The sequence below is a fragment of the Stegostoma tigrinum genome, chromosome 3, assembly GCF_030684315.1.
Source record: "Stegostoma tigrinum isolate sSteTig4 chromosome 3, sSteTig4.hap1, whole genome shotgun sequence".
NCBI lineage: Eukaryota > Metazoa > Chordata > Chondrichthyes > Orectolobiformes > Stegostomatidae > Stegostoma > Stegostoma tigrinum.
Window position 1 is genome coordinate 123,148,836 of NC_081356.1, and position 18,626 is coordinate 123,167,461.

At 40.8% G+C, this 18,626-nt stretch overlaps 1 protein-coding gene across 7 annotated transcripts in view; it reads left to right on the top strand.

Annotated features, from left to right (window-relative positions):
• Positions 1-18,626, top strand: part of LOC125451040 (15-hydroxyprostaglandin dehydrogenase [NAD(+)]-like) — a 64,484-nt gene that overhangs the window by 35,617 nt on the left and 10,241 nt on the right. For 4 of the 7 annotated variants that reach the window (XM_048527719.2, XM_048527720.2, XM_048527716.2 and 1 more), the window contains 2 exons: positions 10,891-10,954; positions 16,830-16,906. In XM_048527719.2, the coding sequence (XP_048383676.1) occupies positions 10,891-10,954; positions 16,830-16,906 (141 nt within the window). The remainder of the gene's footprint in view (positions 1-10,890; positions 10,955-16,829; positions 16,907-18,626) is intronic. The other 3 variants (XM_048527718.2, XM_048527721.1, XM_048527717.2) reach the window with 1 other exon arrangement.

Sequence of the window (18,626 nt, forward strand, 5' to 3'; positions counted from 1 at the left end):
TATTTTCCATTGCAGTTCACCATGTGATGTTAATGATGATGGCCTAGTAATCTATCCTTACCAGGTTAGCTCATTTAAAACAATGAAATGTATTATAACTTGTGAAGCAGACAGCAGCGAAACCAGCTGATTTCTCTGTGTGCAGATGGCAGAAGCATAACAGAATAACAATTGGGTAAAACTCACAACTTTGTATACATATAACACATGGCGTGCTTAAAGGTAAATTCTCTTAAAAGCAAGGTACACATATTGGACAGATATTTTGCATCTGCCTTCACCGTAGAGGGCACAAGTAACATTCCTGAAATGCTTTTAAATCATAAAGTGAAAGGAAAGGAAGAACTTACAACAATTACAATCATCAGGAAAATGGTCCTGAGAGAACTGCTAGACTTAAAGGCTAACAAGTAACCAGGATCTAATGAACTTCACCTTCAGGTTCTTAAGGAAGTAGCTACAGGGATGCTAAATGCAGTGTATCGCAGTTTTCTTTGTACTCTGGAAAGGTCCCAGCAGATTGGGAAACAGCAATTAAAAAGGAGACAGCAAGGAAGCTATTGGCCACTTAGCCTAACATCTGTCATATGTAGAATGCTAGAATCTACTATTAAGGAATTTATAGCAGAGGACTTAAAGAAATTCAATATAGTCACTCAGAGCCAACGTGGTTTTGTGAAAGGGGAATGTGTTTGACTAACTTACTAGAGATCTTTTAGGAAGTGGATGAAAGGAACCTCATATGTGTCATATATTTTGATTTCCAAACAGGTATTTGATAAGGTGCCTCATCAAAGGCAACTATGCAAAATAAAAGCTCATGGTGTGGGGGTAAGGATCATTTCATCCATAAAGTAAGGTTCACCGACAGGAAGCAGAAAGTAGAGATTAATGTGCCCTTTTTGGATTAGCAAGTTGTGAACAGCCAGGGAGTGAAAAAGAACAAAAGAGCAATATTTTACTTAAATTAAGAAAGATTGCAAGACACAAAAGTGGAGAGGTGTCTGGATACGTGGATCACAAGGAGTTGGTATGCAAGTACAGCAAGTGATTAGGAAGGCAATGGAACATTGCTACTTATTATTTATTGTTCCCAGGATGGTGGGAATTGCTTTAAGAAGCAAGATTGGGCAAATTAGTCTTGTATTTTCTAGAATTTCAAAGAATGAGAGGTGATCTCATTTCAAACCTCCAAAATACTTAAATGGATAAGCAAGATAGACGTAGGTAAGATGTTGTTTCGGGTTCAATGAGTCTAGGACAACAAGGCGTGATTTAAAGGATAAGTGGCACACTGTTGAGGACTGAGGAGAGTTCTTTTTTATATATATACTATGATTTGACTTTATATAACAATGTGGATGCGATAAAACATCTCATGGTAATTCACAGTACCCCAATCAGAAAACATTGGTCACTAAGACACTTCAGGGATACTAGATCCAAGGTCCAGATGCTTGGTCTTGCATTTTAAAGTACCAAGGAAGTTAATGGCTATCTGAGGTAGGTGGGAATGTGGAGTTGAGGCCACAATCAGATCTACCATGTTCTTATTGAAGAGCAAGCTAGACGGCCTGAATAGCCAACTCATAATGCATATTCTTGTATGAACATCTTATAAAAAATAAGACAGAAATCAAAAGCTGGGTAGATTTAGGGAGCAAATTCTACGATTGAGAAGTTGGATGGCAGAAGGCATGGCCACTGGTTGTGTTGCAATGGAAGTGACACGTGAGGCCAGAATTGGAGAATTGTAAGCTGTAGAGTTATGTGTTTGTGATATATATTGACATTAGAAGATGCTGTTTTGTCTTTGAATATTAAAAGGCAGGAGCTTAGAGTCAGGAATTTTCTTGGAATTACTTGCCAAAGGCCACCATACCTTCACCAAGGGTGTGTCATTAATTTCCAGTGGGGAGATTACACTAGTGGAACAAGAAATCCTCAGAGAAATGTCCTGGCTGTACACTAAGCTACATTTAATGACATTCTAGCCTCCTGATAGATAACCCAAGTAGAATGCATTAGTCAGAGACATACTATAGTGGTTGCATCTAATTCTAATCTGATGAAATATTCTGATACCTATCATGCTATTTCAGCCATTTGGTTTGTCTCTAACACCATCTTATTTTTGATTTTTTACAATTATCCCTCTACCTTAATTAATTGGTTACAAAAACAAAGTTGCTGGAAAAGCTCAACAGGTCTGGCAGCATCTGTGAAGAAAAAAACAGAGTTAGCGTTTCGGGTCCAGTGACCCTTCCTCAGAGCTGATGGTGGCTGGGAAGATGTCAGTTTAAGTATTGGTTCATAGGTCATCCTTTCAGTTGCTATTCAGCTGTTTATTCACACCATCTGACACTTTTGATCACTCGCAAAGACTTGTTATTCAGCCAGGCAACACCCCACTCATACCATTTGTACTCACCTGCTGACACTCTTAAGTACCTGGAATTATCTTGCTATTATCTCTCTGCCTATGTATTCTGTGCCTGTGCGCTCCTCTCCACTTCACCTGACAAAGCAGTGGTCCTCCAAAAGCTTGTGATTTCAAAAAATCTGTTGAACTGTGACCTGGTACCATGTGACTTCTGGCTTTGCCCACACCAGTCCAACACCGGCACCACCACATGACGAAATGCTAGACAGAGCTGAATCAAGCCATCTTTGCAGCCCATTTCACAGCCAGTATAGCAATCTACTTTGAACGTGAGGATCTTAGCTTTCGGTGCTCACACGATTTTACAGTGCAGAAGGAAGCCATTCGGCCCATTGTGCCTGCACGGGTTCTATCATCAAGGATCAATCTCCTGCCTTTTCTGCTATATTCCCACACACCATCTCTATCAAAGTAATCATCCAGTCGTCTCTTAAATGGCTCAGTTCAACCTGCCCCTTTCACAGAGAACCAAGCTGAATTGAGGATGGCCAAACCTTAACATCACACAGATTAAAGGTTCTAGAATGCAATTTAACATTCAGGATTTGAATGATTCAGTCACAGTGAAACAATGGTGTTGCAGATAAGCCTTTTATTCAAGACATTTCTCAGTTGTATTAGCTTTTATTTGGAGTTACGCATTTTACTAAGACTTTTAGCATCTGTCACGGGCGTATACAAAGGCAGTAGGCTCAGATGTATTTGTATAGCTCATGCCTTGTCCAAGAATAATAAAATGCAACTATTTTCCATATGTTTTTCATTGGAAGATTATTGTTTAGACTGCTGCCTTGGGAAAAGATTGGTGAGGTGATAGCCCAAGCAAGCCAACTCACGCAATAGATAAAATGAAAATCTTGGCAAGACATGCTGCCACTCAAAAAACAAATATGTCACAAATCCTGTTGTTTATTGAATAGACTGAAAGAACAGTGACATTTTTATAAGAAGTACTGCTGGAGTAACACTGACTACAGCTTCTGACTGCCCGGTTCCAACATACTGAAGAGAGGCCACAAGTAGACTCTCAAAGGAATTGTCTGCGGTACTCAGTTTATTTTCCTACAATAGTGTTGACACTTATTTAAAAAGCATATTGGAGTTTTGATACTTTGAGTTCCACAAAGGCACTATATAACTGCAAGACCCAATGCAAAGTCTATAAGGTCAGTGATCTACATCGGAAAGGGAAGATTTGAAGTTGGAAAGTGTTAGGAAGGGGTGGTTGAATCCGTAATGTAATTAAAATTGAAACACAAGTCCCCCAATCTCAAACACCTGAGAAGGTCACCTCACCTCGCCTAATCTCTTAAACTGTTGCAGAAAAGGGGAGGTTCAATTAAAGAAAATCCCTGCAATTCACTTTATAAGTAACAAGCAACAATTTATTTATTTAACCCAAATGTGAAGAAATTAACAGACCTACTAACAAATCAAACAATTCCCACCCAACTCCTAACTATTCCCTAAGTGAACAAAATTCTACTGGAATGCTGTTCAAATAAACACAAGTCCCACTTAAATAAACCCAATTAATAAGACAACAAGAAATTAAAACTTAATCTCTCCACGATCTAGAATGCTCTGCCTTCTTCACCTTTCTTCCGTTGAATCTCAAGTCACAAATTCTTTTCTTCTGCTGATTCTGCTGTCAGCGAAGTTTTTTCTGCATTTTCTTCTGTGAGGGGTCTGAGCTAAAACTGCCGTGGTACCTTTGATTAATGAGATGGTGCTTTGTCTGAGAGCTGAAAGGTGTTTTCCCTTGGCAGCTCACAGTTGGCTCTCTGTCAGTTTTCCAAATGCCCTTTTTTTAATGCCCTTGATGATCTGTCCATTTTCTTACAATATGATAGATTTCTAGATTGTCAACACCATCAGATTTAAATTTGGTAGATTTTTAGTATCTAATGGTTTGGTTTAAATTGATTGGCTAAATTTAAAAAGACTTGTTGTCTTGATAAAAATGCTACTTGGCTGTATGATACAAAATGTTTCATTTTTGGCACTTTAAGCTGCCGTTCAGACATCATTTTAACTCTAAACATTGAAAAACCACCATCTTTTAAAGAGATGACACAATGCTTTTTCCCCTTTTTACAATATTACACTCACCAATTTCGCAACAAAAGTCCAGTCAAACATCAGATGCAGACCTGACACAGATGCTTGTTTATCAGGTGTGAGTATCAGTTAGTTGGTTGAAATATATCCAATTCTCACATTTTAACATTGGTGATAAAATTAATATATACGACAAAAGCCATATAAATAAGTTAGTTATAATGAAAGAGTTAATTAGTGACTCTTAAGAATGGCACTGGTTTAATGTCAAAGCTGCAGAATGTGGGAGCTTTCCGATACCGTTGTGATCTCGGGCAAGTATATCTGAAGTCAGTGTCTAAAGTTTGAGCAACTTCAGCTCAGAGCTTCTGAACTGGATGCTGAACTGCAGACACTGTGATGCCTCAGGGAAGTGGAAGGTACTAGCCAGTCACAACACTTAGGATAGGGTGTTCTAACATGGCCAGTGGTCAGGGACAGGAGAATGTGACTCTAAGTGAGGAAAGTAAGATGATCCAGAGGATAGGGACGCAGGAGCATCAGCACCTGAGATTGTTAAACAGGCTTAAGGCTTTTGCAGCATGTTTGGGTGGGAGTGGGAGCTGTGCAATGGATGAGCAGTGTGACCATGGTACAGGAAGCGAGGAAAAGAGCGAGGAATCAAAAGGAATCATCATTGGCACACAAGGATGAATCTCTTCCACTCTTAGGGTGAGCCCGTAGGTGGCTGCACAGACCAATGTGCTTCCGCAGACTCTGTTACAATTGGAGATAAGGTGGTTGTGGGAAGGGGTGGGTGGGGCATTGGTAGGGCAGCACGTTGCTTTTACTGTTTTCGCTTGGATTCCATTTGTTCCCGAAGGAAGTGCTCCCTCTGGCCACCTGGGGCTTGCCTGCCATTTCAAAATTGCGAGTAAGGAATGGAGTGGTAGTAAGGAACAGCGTAGACCGGCCGGGGGAGTTGACACTGTTGGCTGCAGCATTGAGCTGAGTTCAGATGACTGTGACATCTGCCCAGTGCCAGGTTTCAGGATACCTAGTCTGGGTCTCAACGTAGGTTTACAAGAATGATATCTGGACTTCAAAGTTTAAGTCATGAGGAGAGATAATAAAAATTAGTCTTGTGTTCTCTAAAATTTAGAATGTTAAGGAGAGATCTGATTGAAGTTTTCAAGCTATTAACAGAAAAAGGCATGGTAGATGAAGATAAATGATTTTCATAAGTTGGAGATTCTAAAACTTGGAGGCGTAGTCTGAGAATTAGGGCCAGACCATTCAGGAGAGATGTTAGGAAGCATTTCTACCCACAAAGGGTGGTAGAAGTTTGGAATTCTATTCCACGAATGGAGGTGAATGCTTGATCAGTTGTTAATGTTAAATTTGAGACTGGTAAATTTTTGTGAAGCAAAGGTATTAAGGGAAATGGGTCAAAGGCCCAGATCTGTTAAGTTAGGCCATAGATTAGCTATGATCTCAATGAATTATGGAAAAAGCTTGAGGGGCTGAATGGCTTATTCCTGTTCTTATAGGCTGGAGAAGAATGTGCAGTAGGAGGGGAGGGACTAATAGTTAAGGTCCCTGTAGGCACCAGTGGCAAGTAGAACCAGGAAAATTATTTGACATTGCCAATATGAAGAACTAGACACTAAATTAAGAAGCAGAACCTCAAAGGTAATTATCTCTGCATTATCTCTGAGCCCTGTGCAATTGGCATTAGGTAAAAAAGAGATGAATATATGGTTGAAAGATTAGTGTGGGAGAAGCAGGTTCTGGCTTGTGAAGCACTGGCAAAAGTAGGATCTGTATTATTGGGAAAATCTACACCTGAACTGTACTGGGACTGCTGTGTTCTAGCAAACTGCAGAGTTAACAGCAAGAATAGTTTTTAAACTAAATCGTGGTGTCAAGAGCCCAAATTTGGAGAAATAGTGGCGAATCAAAGAGTGGGGAAAGTGCAACAGAAGAAGGAAATGGTAAACAGACTATGACAGGAAGGGACAGAGAATGCAGATCTGAGAGTAAATAACAGACACAACTGTACAGCCAGATGTTCCAAAAATAATAAAACGACAAAACTTAAGGGACTGCACTTGTAGCACTAGAAACACAACAGATGAACTAGTAATACAACTTAATTTAAATAAATATGATCTAGTGGTCCTAACAAAGATATGGCTGCAGTATGAACAAGATTGAGTCCTGAATATGAAGGGGATGTGACATTGACGATGGGCAGGAAGCTAGGACAGGACGTGAGAAGTTGTACTGCTAATTAACTACATTAGCACAATAGAGAGGCATGACCTAAGTTCAAGAAACCACAATACAGAAGCAGTCTGGGTAGAGATGAGAAATGTTAAAAAACAAGAGGTCACTTGTAAGAGTTGTATACAGGCTCCTTAACATTAATCAAAATAATGGGACCTCGTCAAAACAGTACAGCAATTAACATAGGGGATTTTACATGTGCTCTGCGAAAATCAGATGGGAGAGAGTAATCTGGATGAGGAATTCATTGACTATTTTTATATCAATTTCTTAAGCCAGCAATTTTATCACACCAACCAGACAGCAGGCTGGATTAGACCTGGCTTTGACCAATAAGACAGGACTAATTACCGACCTCATAGTCGAAGTGCCCCTGGGTAGCAGTGATCATAACATGATAGAATTTTACAGGCTGTTTAAGGGAGAGAAGCGTGGATCCAAGACTATTGTTTTGAATTGCAATTACATGGGCATGAAAACAGAGATAGCAAAAGTGAACAGGTAACTTAAGGTTGTGGATTCCAGAATGCACGGAATTGATACATTCTAACAAATATGAAAAGTCTAAGGGAGATGGACTTGCCACATGTAGTTAACTAAAAATGTTAAAGATAGGATCAAAGTCAAGGAAAAGATATTTAATTCTGCAAAGATAGGTGGCAGATCAGAAGATTGGACAGAACATAAAATAAAAGCAGATAACTACTAAAAGATTAATAAGGATGGAAAAAGTAAAGTGCAAGAGACAGCCACAAAAATATAAAAATTGATAGGTAAAGTTTCTTCAGATATTTGAAAAAGAAAAGTGTTAACAAAGTAACTGTTGGTCCTATAGAAAATGTGTCTAGAAATTTTGTAATATTAATTAGAATCAGATGAGTTGAACAGGTATTTTGCATCAGTCTTCACCAGCAAGAACACAGTTAGCTTCCAGGAAATAGCTGTTAATCATGAAATAAAAGGGAAAATAGAACTTTCAAAAATTGCAATTATCATGAAAGTAGTACTGAATAAATTGTTCGAACTGTGAGTTGACAAGTCCCCGGGTCCTGACGGATTTCATTGAAGGGTCTTAAAAGTAGCTAGTCAGATAGTTGGTGCGTTGGCTTTAATTTTCCAAAACTTATTACATTCAGGGAAATTTCCTTCAGATTGAAAAATAACTAATGTAACTCTTCTATTCAAAAAAGGAGGGAGGCAGAAAGCAGAAAACTACGTGGTACTTAGCTTAGCATCTGTCATAGGGAAAATGTTAGAAGTTATGATTAGAGATACACTAACAGGATACTTAGACAAATTCACGGTAATCAGACAGAACCAACATTGTTTTGTTTTAGGAGATAATGTTTAAATAACTTGTTGGAGTTCTTTGAAAAAGTAATTTATGCTGTAGATAAAGCGGAACCAGTGGATGCATTGTATATAGATTTCCAGAAGACATTTGATAAGGTGCCAAATCATAGGTTATCACAGAAAATAAAAGCTCAGGGTGTAGAGGGAAACATACTGGCATGGATAAAGGCTGGAAATTCTGCAGCAAATAACACACCTCCTGAATCATACCTATCCTCTCATGTATGTGTACCTTGCTTTAAATACTTCATGTACTGTGAAAACAGTTTTGTGACCACTCCTGGCAATTTGATTGCTATGTGTTTGCCACCAGCACACATAGAAATTTTAGTTGGTTGCTGTCGTATGTGCATCATGATTAATGCTTTATTGTTTTAAGTAAACTAATCCACAGGGTTGATCATTACCTGGCAAGCGAATGATTATTAGACAATTAAAGTTAATATAACGTCTAAGGCACAACTCAGGAGTGTGATTGAATTCTCCTGACTTGCCTGGATCAGTTCTGCTTCACCAACATTCAAGATGTTAGATATCACCCAGGGCAAAGCGGCCGATTTGATTAGCATCCCATCTAACACTTCCAACATATACTCCTTCCATCATCAATGCATAGGTGGCAGCAGTGTGAACCATCTACAGTACAGAGTGGTGGGTGTGTGGAATGCACTGCCCGCAGTGGTAGTGGACTCAGATACTTCAGAGACTTTTAAACAACACTTAGATAGGCACATGGAGGATAGTAAAATGTAGGGTATGCAGGGTAGGTTGACCTTAGTTTGATAATAGGTCGGCGCAACATTGTGGGCCGAAGGGCCTGTACTGTGCCTTACTGCTTAGATTATTGTGCGTGTGTGTGTAAGCATATGTGTTCCTACAGAACATAGAACACAGAACATAGAACCGACTGTCTGTGCGGAGTCTGCACATTCTCCCTGTGTCGACGTGGGTTTCCTCCGGGTGCTCCAGTTTCTGCCCACAGTCCAAAAATGTGCAGGTTAGGTGGATTAGCCATGTTAAGTTGCCCGTAGTATTCAAGTTAATATAACGTCCAAGGCACAACTCAGGAGTGTGATTGAATTCTCCTGACTTGCCTGGATCAGTTCCGCTTCACCAACATTCAAGATGTTAGATATCACCCAGGGCAAAGTGGCCGACTTGATTGGCATCCCATCTAACACTCCCAACAGTTAGATTCCCTACAACGTGGAAAAAGGCCCTTCAGCCCAACAAGTCCACACTGCCCCTTGATATACCCCACCCAGACCCATCCCCCTATGACCCACACACCCCTGAATACTACGGGCAACTTAACATGGCTAATCCACCTAGCCGGCACATTTTTGGACTGTGGGCGGAAACCGGAGCACCCGGAGGAAACTCACGTCGACACAGGGAGAATGTGCAAACTCCACACAGACAGTTTGTTCTATGTTCTGTGTTCTATATTCTGTGCACTGCAGTAACTCACCCAGGTTTATTTGACAGCATCTTCCAAAACAGTGACCTCTTAGCATCTAGAAGGATGCAATGGAGCACTACCACCTGCAGGTGCCGCTCCAAGCCAAACGCCATCCTTCCTTGGAATCACATTGCCACTTCATCACTGGGTCAAGATAATGGGCTCCCTTCCTGAGAGCACTCTGTGTGTGTCCCTTTACTCCAAGACGACAGCTGACCACCACTTTCTGTGGACAGTTAGTGATGAGCAATAAATGAGCATCACATTCATCCCAAGAATTAATTAGCAGTACCTCTGGATGAAGAGATTGTCTTTGCAGTGGTTACAATGGATTCAGCAGAAAGACACTGAGGCAAAAGATATATGTTGAGGAAAGGTTGTAAAAATCAAATTGAATTTGCTTAAATGCAAAAGGTTGGTGGGTGATTTAATCCAGGTGTTTAAAATGATTTGGGATCTGATTGAGAAAGTGGCCAATCTCACCAAGCCCCAAAAAGTGTGTGTGTGTGAGCGTGTGCGCGCGCGCATATGTGTGTGCGTGTGTGTGTAAGCATATGTGTTCCCACAGAAACAGATTGGGACTACAATAAAGGACTTCACAGTTTAAATTTCAGGTGACTTTCCACATCAGCTTCAGAACATGTATATGTTCAAATGAACCTGGAAACAATTTGCATTGAACACACTTGTGCATGTGTTTGAAATGTCTTTGCTTGCGATTTTAATCAAGCTGCTTTCTGCTAAAATTGCACAGCATTCTTTAACATTGTGAAATGTTGCAATCATACAAATCTACAGTGTGGAAGTAGACCATTTGGCCCATCAAGTTTACACTGACCTCTCTAAAGAACATCCCACGCTGACATTCCCCCGACCCTAAAACTGCATTTCCCTTGGCCAATCCGTCTAACCTGCACATCTTTGGCCTGTTGGAGGAAACCAGAGCACCAGGAGGAAACCCACGCAGAATGTGCAAATTCCACACAGACAATCACCTGAGATTGGAATCAAACCCTGGTCCCTGGTGCTGTGAGGCGGCATTGCTAACCACTGAGCTACCATGCCAGGCACCAAGAATATAAAAACAAATGAAATAGGAGCAGAAGTAGGCCTTCCAGACTGTCCCACATTCAATAAGACAACCCCAAGGCCTCAATTCCTATCAGGCCAGCTGAATTCCCTGATATTTCAAAATCCTATCGACCTCCTCTGTAAATAATTTCAGGAATCAAACTTCCACAAGTCTCTGGGGAGAGAATTCCAGATACATCTCAATTTTAAGTGAGTGTCGTTTATTTTGCAGCTATGTCCCCAAGTTCAAGATTTCCCAATTAGTGGAAACATCTTCTCAACATCTACTCTGTCAGGTGACCGTGGCATTTTATATTTCAATAAGCTCATCTTCATTCTTCTAAATGCTTAAGAATAAATGCAGACCAGTTCAGATATTTTTGATGAGTAGACGCTTCATCCCTGAAATCAACCAAGTGAATCTCTTTTGAATTGCTTCGTTTCATAAATATGGAGGCCAAAACTGTTCATGAAACTCCAGCTGCATCCTCACCAACCCCCTGTAAAATTGTACCAGGATTTCCTTATTTTTAAATACCAACCTCTGAGCAAATATGCACCACCTGCTTCTCTGCTAGCTAACTTCTGTGCACACGATCGCCCAGGTCCCTCGACACTGCACATTTTTGAATTGTCTCTTCAGTTAAATAATAGGCTGCATTCCCTTCTGGTTTCTATGTCCTGACTTCAACATGCATTCCCACTTACTTTTGCATCTTCAGCAAATTTGGACACACTATTCTGCCACCTCCCTCCAAGTCCTTAAAAAAGATGGTAAATAATTGAGGCCCTAAGACTGATCCTTGTGGCATTCCAATAGTTATGTCTTTCCAAACTTAAAAAGATCCATTACCCCCAATTCTCTGTTTTTGTCAATCCTGCAAGCTCCTATCTTGTGGAATAATCTCTTTTTGTCGCAGCTTGTTGAATTCCTTCTGATAATCCATATACAGTTCATCCACAGGACCTCCTTTATCAGGATGCTTAACCTGTGGAACCCAAGAGGCCCAAGCCCTTAAGTGTATTTAAGACAGAGATAGATAGGCTCTCAATTGGTAAAGGGACCAGAGGTTATGGGAGAAGGCAGGAAAGTGGGGTTGAGAAATTTATCATCCATGATTGAATGGTGGGACAAAGTTAGTAGGCCAAATAGCCTAATTCTGCTCCTGTACCTTATGATCATTTGGTCTTTATCAACTCTATGTTTTATATCCTCAGAGAACTCTAGTAAACTTGTCAAGCATGATTTTTCTCTGATGAAACCACCTTCGCTCAGTTTAATTGTGTTAAGCCCTTCTAAATGTCCTGGATCAGTTCTGCTTCACTAACATTCAAGATGTTAGATATCACCCAGGGCAAAGCGGCCTACTTGATTGGCATCCCATCTAACACTTCCAACATACACTCCTTCCATCATCAATGCACAGTGGCAACAGTGTGAACCATCTACAGTGCAGAGCAGTGGGTGTGTGGAATGCACTGCCCGCAGTGGTAGTGGACTCAGATACTTCATCTTCATTAATAACAGAGAACAGCATTCTCTGAACAACTGATGCTAGGCTAACTTGCTTGTAGGATCCTGCTTTACCCTCCTTCCCTTCTTGAATATATGTGTCAATATGCTGGAACCCTCCCAGAACCCACTGTGTTCTGGAATATTTTGACCAATGCCTCCATTTCTCAGCAGCCATGTCCTTTAAAACTCTTGGATTCAGGCAATCCTGTTCCAGTGACTTGTCTGCCTTTAGTCCCATTGAGTTGTTAAATATTTTGTCCTTCATGATCGTGACTATTATAAGACCTTTCTTTCCATTAACAGCTTGCTTATCTGTGAAATAAGTTGGGTAATTCCTCTGGCATATTAATATTGTTCTACGCCATGAATGCAAAATGTTGGTTTAAATTATTTACCATTTCCATGTTCCCCATTATTAATTCCCCAGTCACATCCTCCAAGGGTCCCATACGAACTTTAGCTAAACTCTTTTTATATACCCACAGAAGTTTTTGCTTCTTTTTATATTTCTTGCTGTATCACTTTCATAATCTATTTAGTCCCTATTTATTAGCTTTTTGTAATCTGCAACTGGTTCTGAAAAAAAATCCTCAATTTTCTGGCCCATGGCTAGTTTTTGCTGTTCTATATGCCTTACGTTTTGATTGGACCCTCTTCTTGACCTTTGTTGCCCCTAGGTGGTTCATCCTTTTCATCAAGTCCTTCTTTTTGTCAATTTTAGACAACTCTTTCTTCATTGTCCTATTTAGTTTGAGGACACAGGCTTAAGACCGAAGTTCCTCTGCCTCATACTAAATTTGAAAATCTACCAAGTTGTGATCACTACTCCCTTAAATATTCCTTAACTACAAGATCTCTTATTAATTCTAGCTCATAACATCGTTACACCTAAAATTACCAGTTCCCAAGTAGGTTCTGCAAAACTGTAAAAACTAAATCCTTGATATATTCTACAAATTCACATTTCATGTTACTCTTGCCCAACTAATTTGCCCAATCAGTTTGCAGAGTCAGCTCTGCGTGTCAATTGGACTGCCATGCTTACATGCCTTCATTATTTCCTGATTTATATTTTGTCTTAGAGTGAGACAATTCTTCAGGGTCATATAGTCGACTTCCACTTCTGATCTCTTTACTTTGCTGTTTCTCATTTCCAATCAGACTGATTCCATGCATGATCTGTTGCACCTATTGATACTTTCTAATCATTGCTGTTCAGGGATGTTATTACACACCGTTGGACCAGGTGGGACTTGAACCTGGACCTCCTCGCTCCAAAGTAGAGAAATTACAAACACACAACAATAGTCCAATCTATTGCACTTATGTAACTATGCATACCCGCACTGATATCTTGCTTTATTAACAAAGCTATCCTACTTCTTTTCCTTTTTGCATATTCTTCCTTGAAAATTCAATTCCCAGTTTTGGTCACCTTGCAACCATGCCTGCATAATAACTAACAAGTCATGTTTGTCTCTTTCTGTCTGTGCCATCAACTCATCTATCCTATCACAAATGTAGTGCACAATAAGATAAATTTAAGCTTTGACTTCTGGCCATCTCTGGTTCTAATTTCTGCCGCACTCTTTTGTACATATCTCTTACACTTTTCTGTCATACCTTGATCATTATTTGCTTTTTCACAACCCTGCCCTTCACATCTCATTAAACTTGCCTTCAACTAAATACGCCTTCCCTACTAGTTAGATGATGAACCCAACTAACTTAAAGACATCTACAAACTTGGATAGACCCTCTATTCCTTCAACAAAGTTTTCAATAAATATGGTATAAGATTTAGGTCTCAGAAAAATTCTCTGGGAACACCATTTATCCTTTCCACCAAGCAGCTCAATTCTTTCATCCCATTTTCTTTCCCTTACCCTTAAATCATGTCCGACTTGTCAAAAGATTAACTCTAATTCCATGGGGTTTAAATTTTCCAAATGATCTCTTCCTTACTTCATACTAAATTGGCAGAACTTTAGTTTTGTTTTCTCCTTTTTTCTAAACAATGGAATGTTTTTGAATGGAAAATCAAAAAATTCCAAACTAATAGCATAATTCCCAAATCAACAGAGCTTTGACAGGTGTCAGCATTTAGAGTCATAGAGACATAGACAGCATGGAAACAGACCCTTCAGTTCAACTCATCCATGCCAACCAGATATCATAAATTAATCTAGTCCCATCTGCCAGCATTTGGCCAATATAATTCTAAACCCTTCCTATTCATGTACCTATACAGATGCCTTTTAAATGTTGTAATTGTACCAGCCTCTACCACTTTCTCTGGCACCTCATTGAATGTATACACCACCCTCTATGTGAAAACATTGCCCCCTTAGGCCTTTTCTAAATCTTTTCCCTCTCACCTTTAACCAATGCCCTCTAGTTTTAGACTCCCTCACCCTGGAAAAAGACCTTGTCTATTCATCCTATCTCTGCTGCTCATGATTTTATAAACCTCTATAAGGTCACCCCTCAGCCTCTGACATTCCAGGGAAAATAGCCCCAGCCTGTATAGCCTCTCCCAATAGCTCAACCCTGGCAACATCATTGTAAATCTTTTCTGAACTCTTTCAAGTTTCACAACATACTACCTATAGCAGAGAGACCAGAATTGCACACAGGACCCCAATAGTGGCCTAACCAGTGTCCTGTACAGCAGCAACATGACCTTAAAACCAATAAAGGCAAATATGCTAAACACCTTCTTCGTCATCCTGTCTACCTGGACTCCACTTTATAGGAACTATGAACCTGCACTCCAAGGTCTCTTTGTTCAGAAACACTCCCTAGGATCTTACAATTAAGATCCTGCTGTGATTAGCCTTTCCAAAATGCAGCACCTCACATTTACCTAAATTAAACTGCATCTGCCACTCCTCAGCCCATTGGCCCATCTGATCAAGGCGCTGTTATATTCTGAGGTCACCTTCTTTGCTGTCCACTATACCTTCTGTTTTGGTGTCATCTGCAAACTCAAATAATCATACCTCCTAATCATTCAAATCATTTATATAAATGATGAAAAGCAGTGGACCTATCACTGATCATTGTAGCACACCGCTGGTCATAGGCTGCCAGCCTGAGAAGTAACCCTCCACCCCCACCCTTTGTCTCCTACCTTCGACCTAGTTCTGTATCCTACCAGCTAGTACTCCTTGTATTCCATGTGATGTAACCTTACTAACCAGTCTATCAGGAGGAAGGTTGTCGAACACCTTACTGAAGTCCATATAGATCACGTCAACCACTCTGCCCTCATCAGTTCCCTTTGTTACTTCTTCAAAAAATTCAATCAAGTTTGTGAGACACAATTCCCTACGCATAAAGCCATATTGACCATCCCTAATCAGTCCTTGCCTTTACAAATACATGTAAACCCTGTCCTTCAGGATTCACTCAAACAACTGGCTACCACTCATGCCAGGTTCACCAGTCTATAGTTACCTGTATTTTCCTTGCTGCCTTTCTTAAATAAGTGGCACCACATCAGCCAAACTCCAGTCTTCCCACACCTCACATGTGGCTATCAATGAAAGAAATATCTCAGCACGGGGACCAGCAATCACTTTCTTATCTTCCCACAGAGTTCTAGGGTACACCTGATCAGGTCCCAGGGATTTATCCACGTTTATAACATCTCCTCCTCAGGAATAGAGATTTTTTCAAGGTGTCACTATTTATTTGCCCACATTATCTTCCATATCCTTCTCCACATAAACACTGAAGTAAAATGCTTGTTTATTATCTCCGCCATCTCCAAATATAGGCCGCCTTGCTGATCTTTAAGCGGTCTCATTCTTGCCCTAGTTACTCTTTTGTCCTTAATGTATTTGTAGAATTCCTTTGGATTCTCCTTAACTCTGTTTGCTATAGTCCCCTTTTTGCCCTCTTGATTTTCCTCTTAAGTATACTCCTACTGCCTTTATACTCTTCTCGGGATTCAGTTGATCCCTGCTGTCTATACGTGACCTATGCTTCTTTTTTATTCTTGACTAAAAGCTCAACTTCTCTCGTCATCCAGCATTCCCTGCACTTAGCAGCCTTGCTCTTCAGCCTAACAGGAACATACTGTCTCTGGATTCTCATTGCCTCATTTTTGAAGGCTTCCCATTTTGGCCTTCGTCCAATTTAGAACTTTAACTTTTAGATCCGGTCTATCCTTTACCGTCACTATTTTAAAACTGATAGACTTGTGGTCATTGGCCCCAAAGTGCTCCCCTGCTGCCATCTCAGTCACCTGCCCTGCCTTATTTCCCAAGCGTAGGTCAAGTTTTGTACCTTCTCTAGTAGGTACATCCACATTCTGAATCAGAAAATTTTCTTGTACACACTTAACAGATTCCTCTTCATTCCAAGCCCTCAGCACTATGGCAGTCCCAGTCTGTGTTTGGAGGGTTTAAAAGCCTCTGTATTAACCTTCACCAACTTGCACACTATCTTTTAATTCTATTGGATGCGAACCATCAAGTTTTGGAGGTTTATTGACCTTATGTTCCACATATTTTCTCCATCCCCATGTTGTCTCTCATACCCCATCAAAACAATGACAACACACACAAAATAGCTGTAGACTAGAAAAAGATTAGATTGAACTGAAGATGCTGTTGCTGGTAATTTCAATCTGTGATTTCTTTATTCAGGTTTTATACCAGCAGCACATGCTCCAGTCTACACAGCTTCAAAGCATGGAGTGCTTGGTTTTACGAGATCTCTTGCAGTAAGTATTGTAAACAATAAAAGTTAATACCTGATACCACGCGACCACTTCGTATTCATTAATACAGTCACTGTTGAAACTAAGCATTTATCCCAGCCCCTGCGTTTCTGCTTCACATGAGCTTCCTCCTAGTCTACTTCACCGGACACTATCAGCACTTTGTTCTGTTCATTTCTCCCTGATATATTTCTCCACTTTCCCTTCAAAGTATCTCGTCCATTCACCTCACCTCTTTTGTGTGGTTGCGGCGTCCATCTTCTAACAATTCTACATGTAAAGACTATCCCCCAAATTCATTATTTGATTTGTTAGTGGTTCATTTGTATAGCTACTGTAATTCTGAAGAAGTATTACATTCAGTGTGCAACATTAACTCTGTTTTGCATGTTGACCTTCAGGGTAAACTCAGCACCTTGTCTATTCACCCTGCTTATGGCCCTCATAATTTTATAAACTTCTATAAGGTCACTCAGCCCCCGACACTCCAGGGAAAATAGCCCCAACCTATTTAGCCGCTCCCAATAACTCAAACCTGCCAACCCTGGCAACATCCTTGTAAATCTTTTCTGAATGCTTTCAAGTTTCACAACATCCTGCCGATAGCAGGGAGACCAGAACTGTACACAGTACTCCAATCGTGGTCTAACCAATGTCCTGTGTAGCCACATGACCTCACAACTGCTACACTCAGTGCACTGACCAATAAAGCAAACATATCAAACACCTTCTTCACTGTCCTGTCTACCTGGGACTCCACTTTATAGTAACTATGAACCTGTACTTCAAGACCTTTCTGTTCAGCAACACTCCCTAAGATCTTACGATTAAGTGTATAAATCCTGTCCTAATTTGTCCTTCCAAAATGCAGTACCTCAGATTTGCCTAAATTAAACTGCATCTGCCACTCCTCAGCCCATTGGCTGATCATGTTCCTTTTGTACTCTGAGGTAACCTTCTTCGCTGTCCACTACTCCTCCAATTTTGGTGTTATCTGCAAACTTACTAACCATACCTTCTATGTTCACATCCAGATCGTTTATATTAATAATGAAAAACAGTGGACCTAGCACTGATCCTTGTGGCACACCACTGGCCATGGGCCTCCAGTCTGGAAAGCACACCTCCACCACCACCCTACCTTCAACCCAGTTCTGTCTCTAAATAATAAAATGTGAGGCTGGATGAACACAGCAGGCCAAGCAGCATCTCAGGAGCACAAAAGCTGACGTTTTGGGCCTAGACCCTGAATCAGAGAGGGGGATGGGGAGAGGGAACTGGAATAAATAGGGAGAGGGGGGAGGCGGACCGAAGATGGAGAGTAAAGAAGATAGGTGGAGAGAGTATAGGTGGGGAGGTAGAGAGGGGATAGGTCAGTCCAGGGAAGACAGACAGGTCAAGGAGGTGGGATGAGGTTAGTAGGTAGATGGGGGTGCGGCTTTGGGTGGGAGAAAGGGATGGGTGAGAGGAAGAACCGCTTAGGGAGGCAGAGACAGGTTGGACTGGTTTTGGGATGCAGTGGGTGGGGGGGAAGAGCTGGGCTGGTTGTGTGGTGCAGTGGGGGGAGGGGACGGACTGGGCTAGTTTTGGGATGCAGTGGGGGAAGGGGAGATTTTGAAACTGGTGAAGTCCACATTGATACCATTAGGCTGCAGGGTTCCCAGGCGGAATATGAGTTGCTGTTCCTGCAACCTTCGGGTGGCATCATTGTGGCACTGCAGGA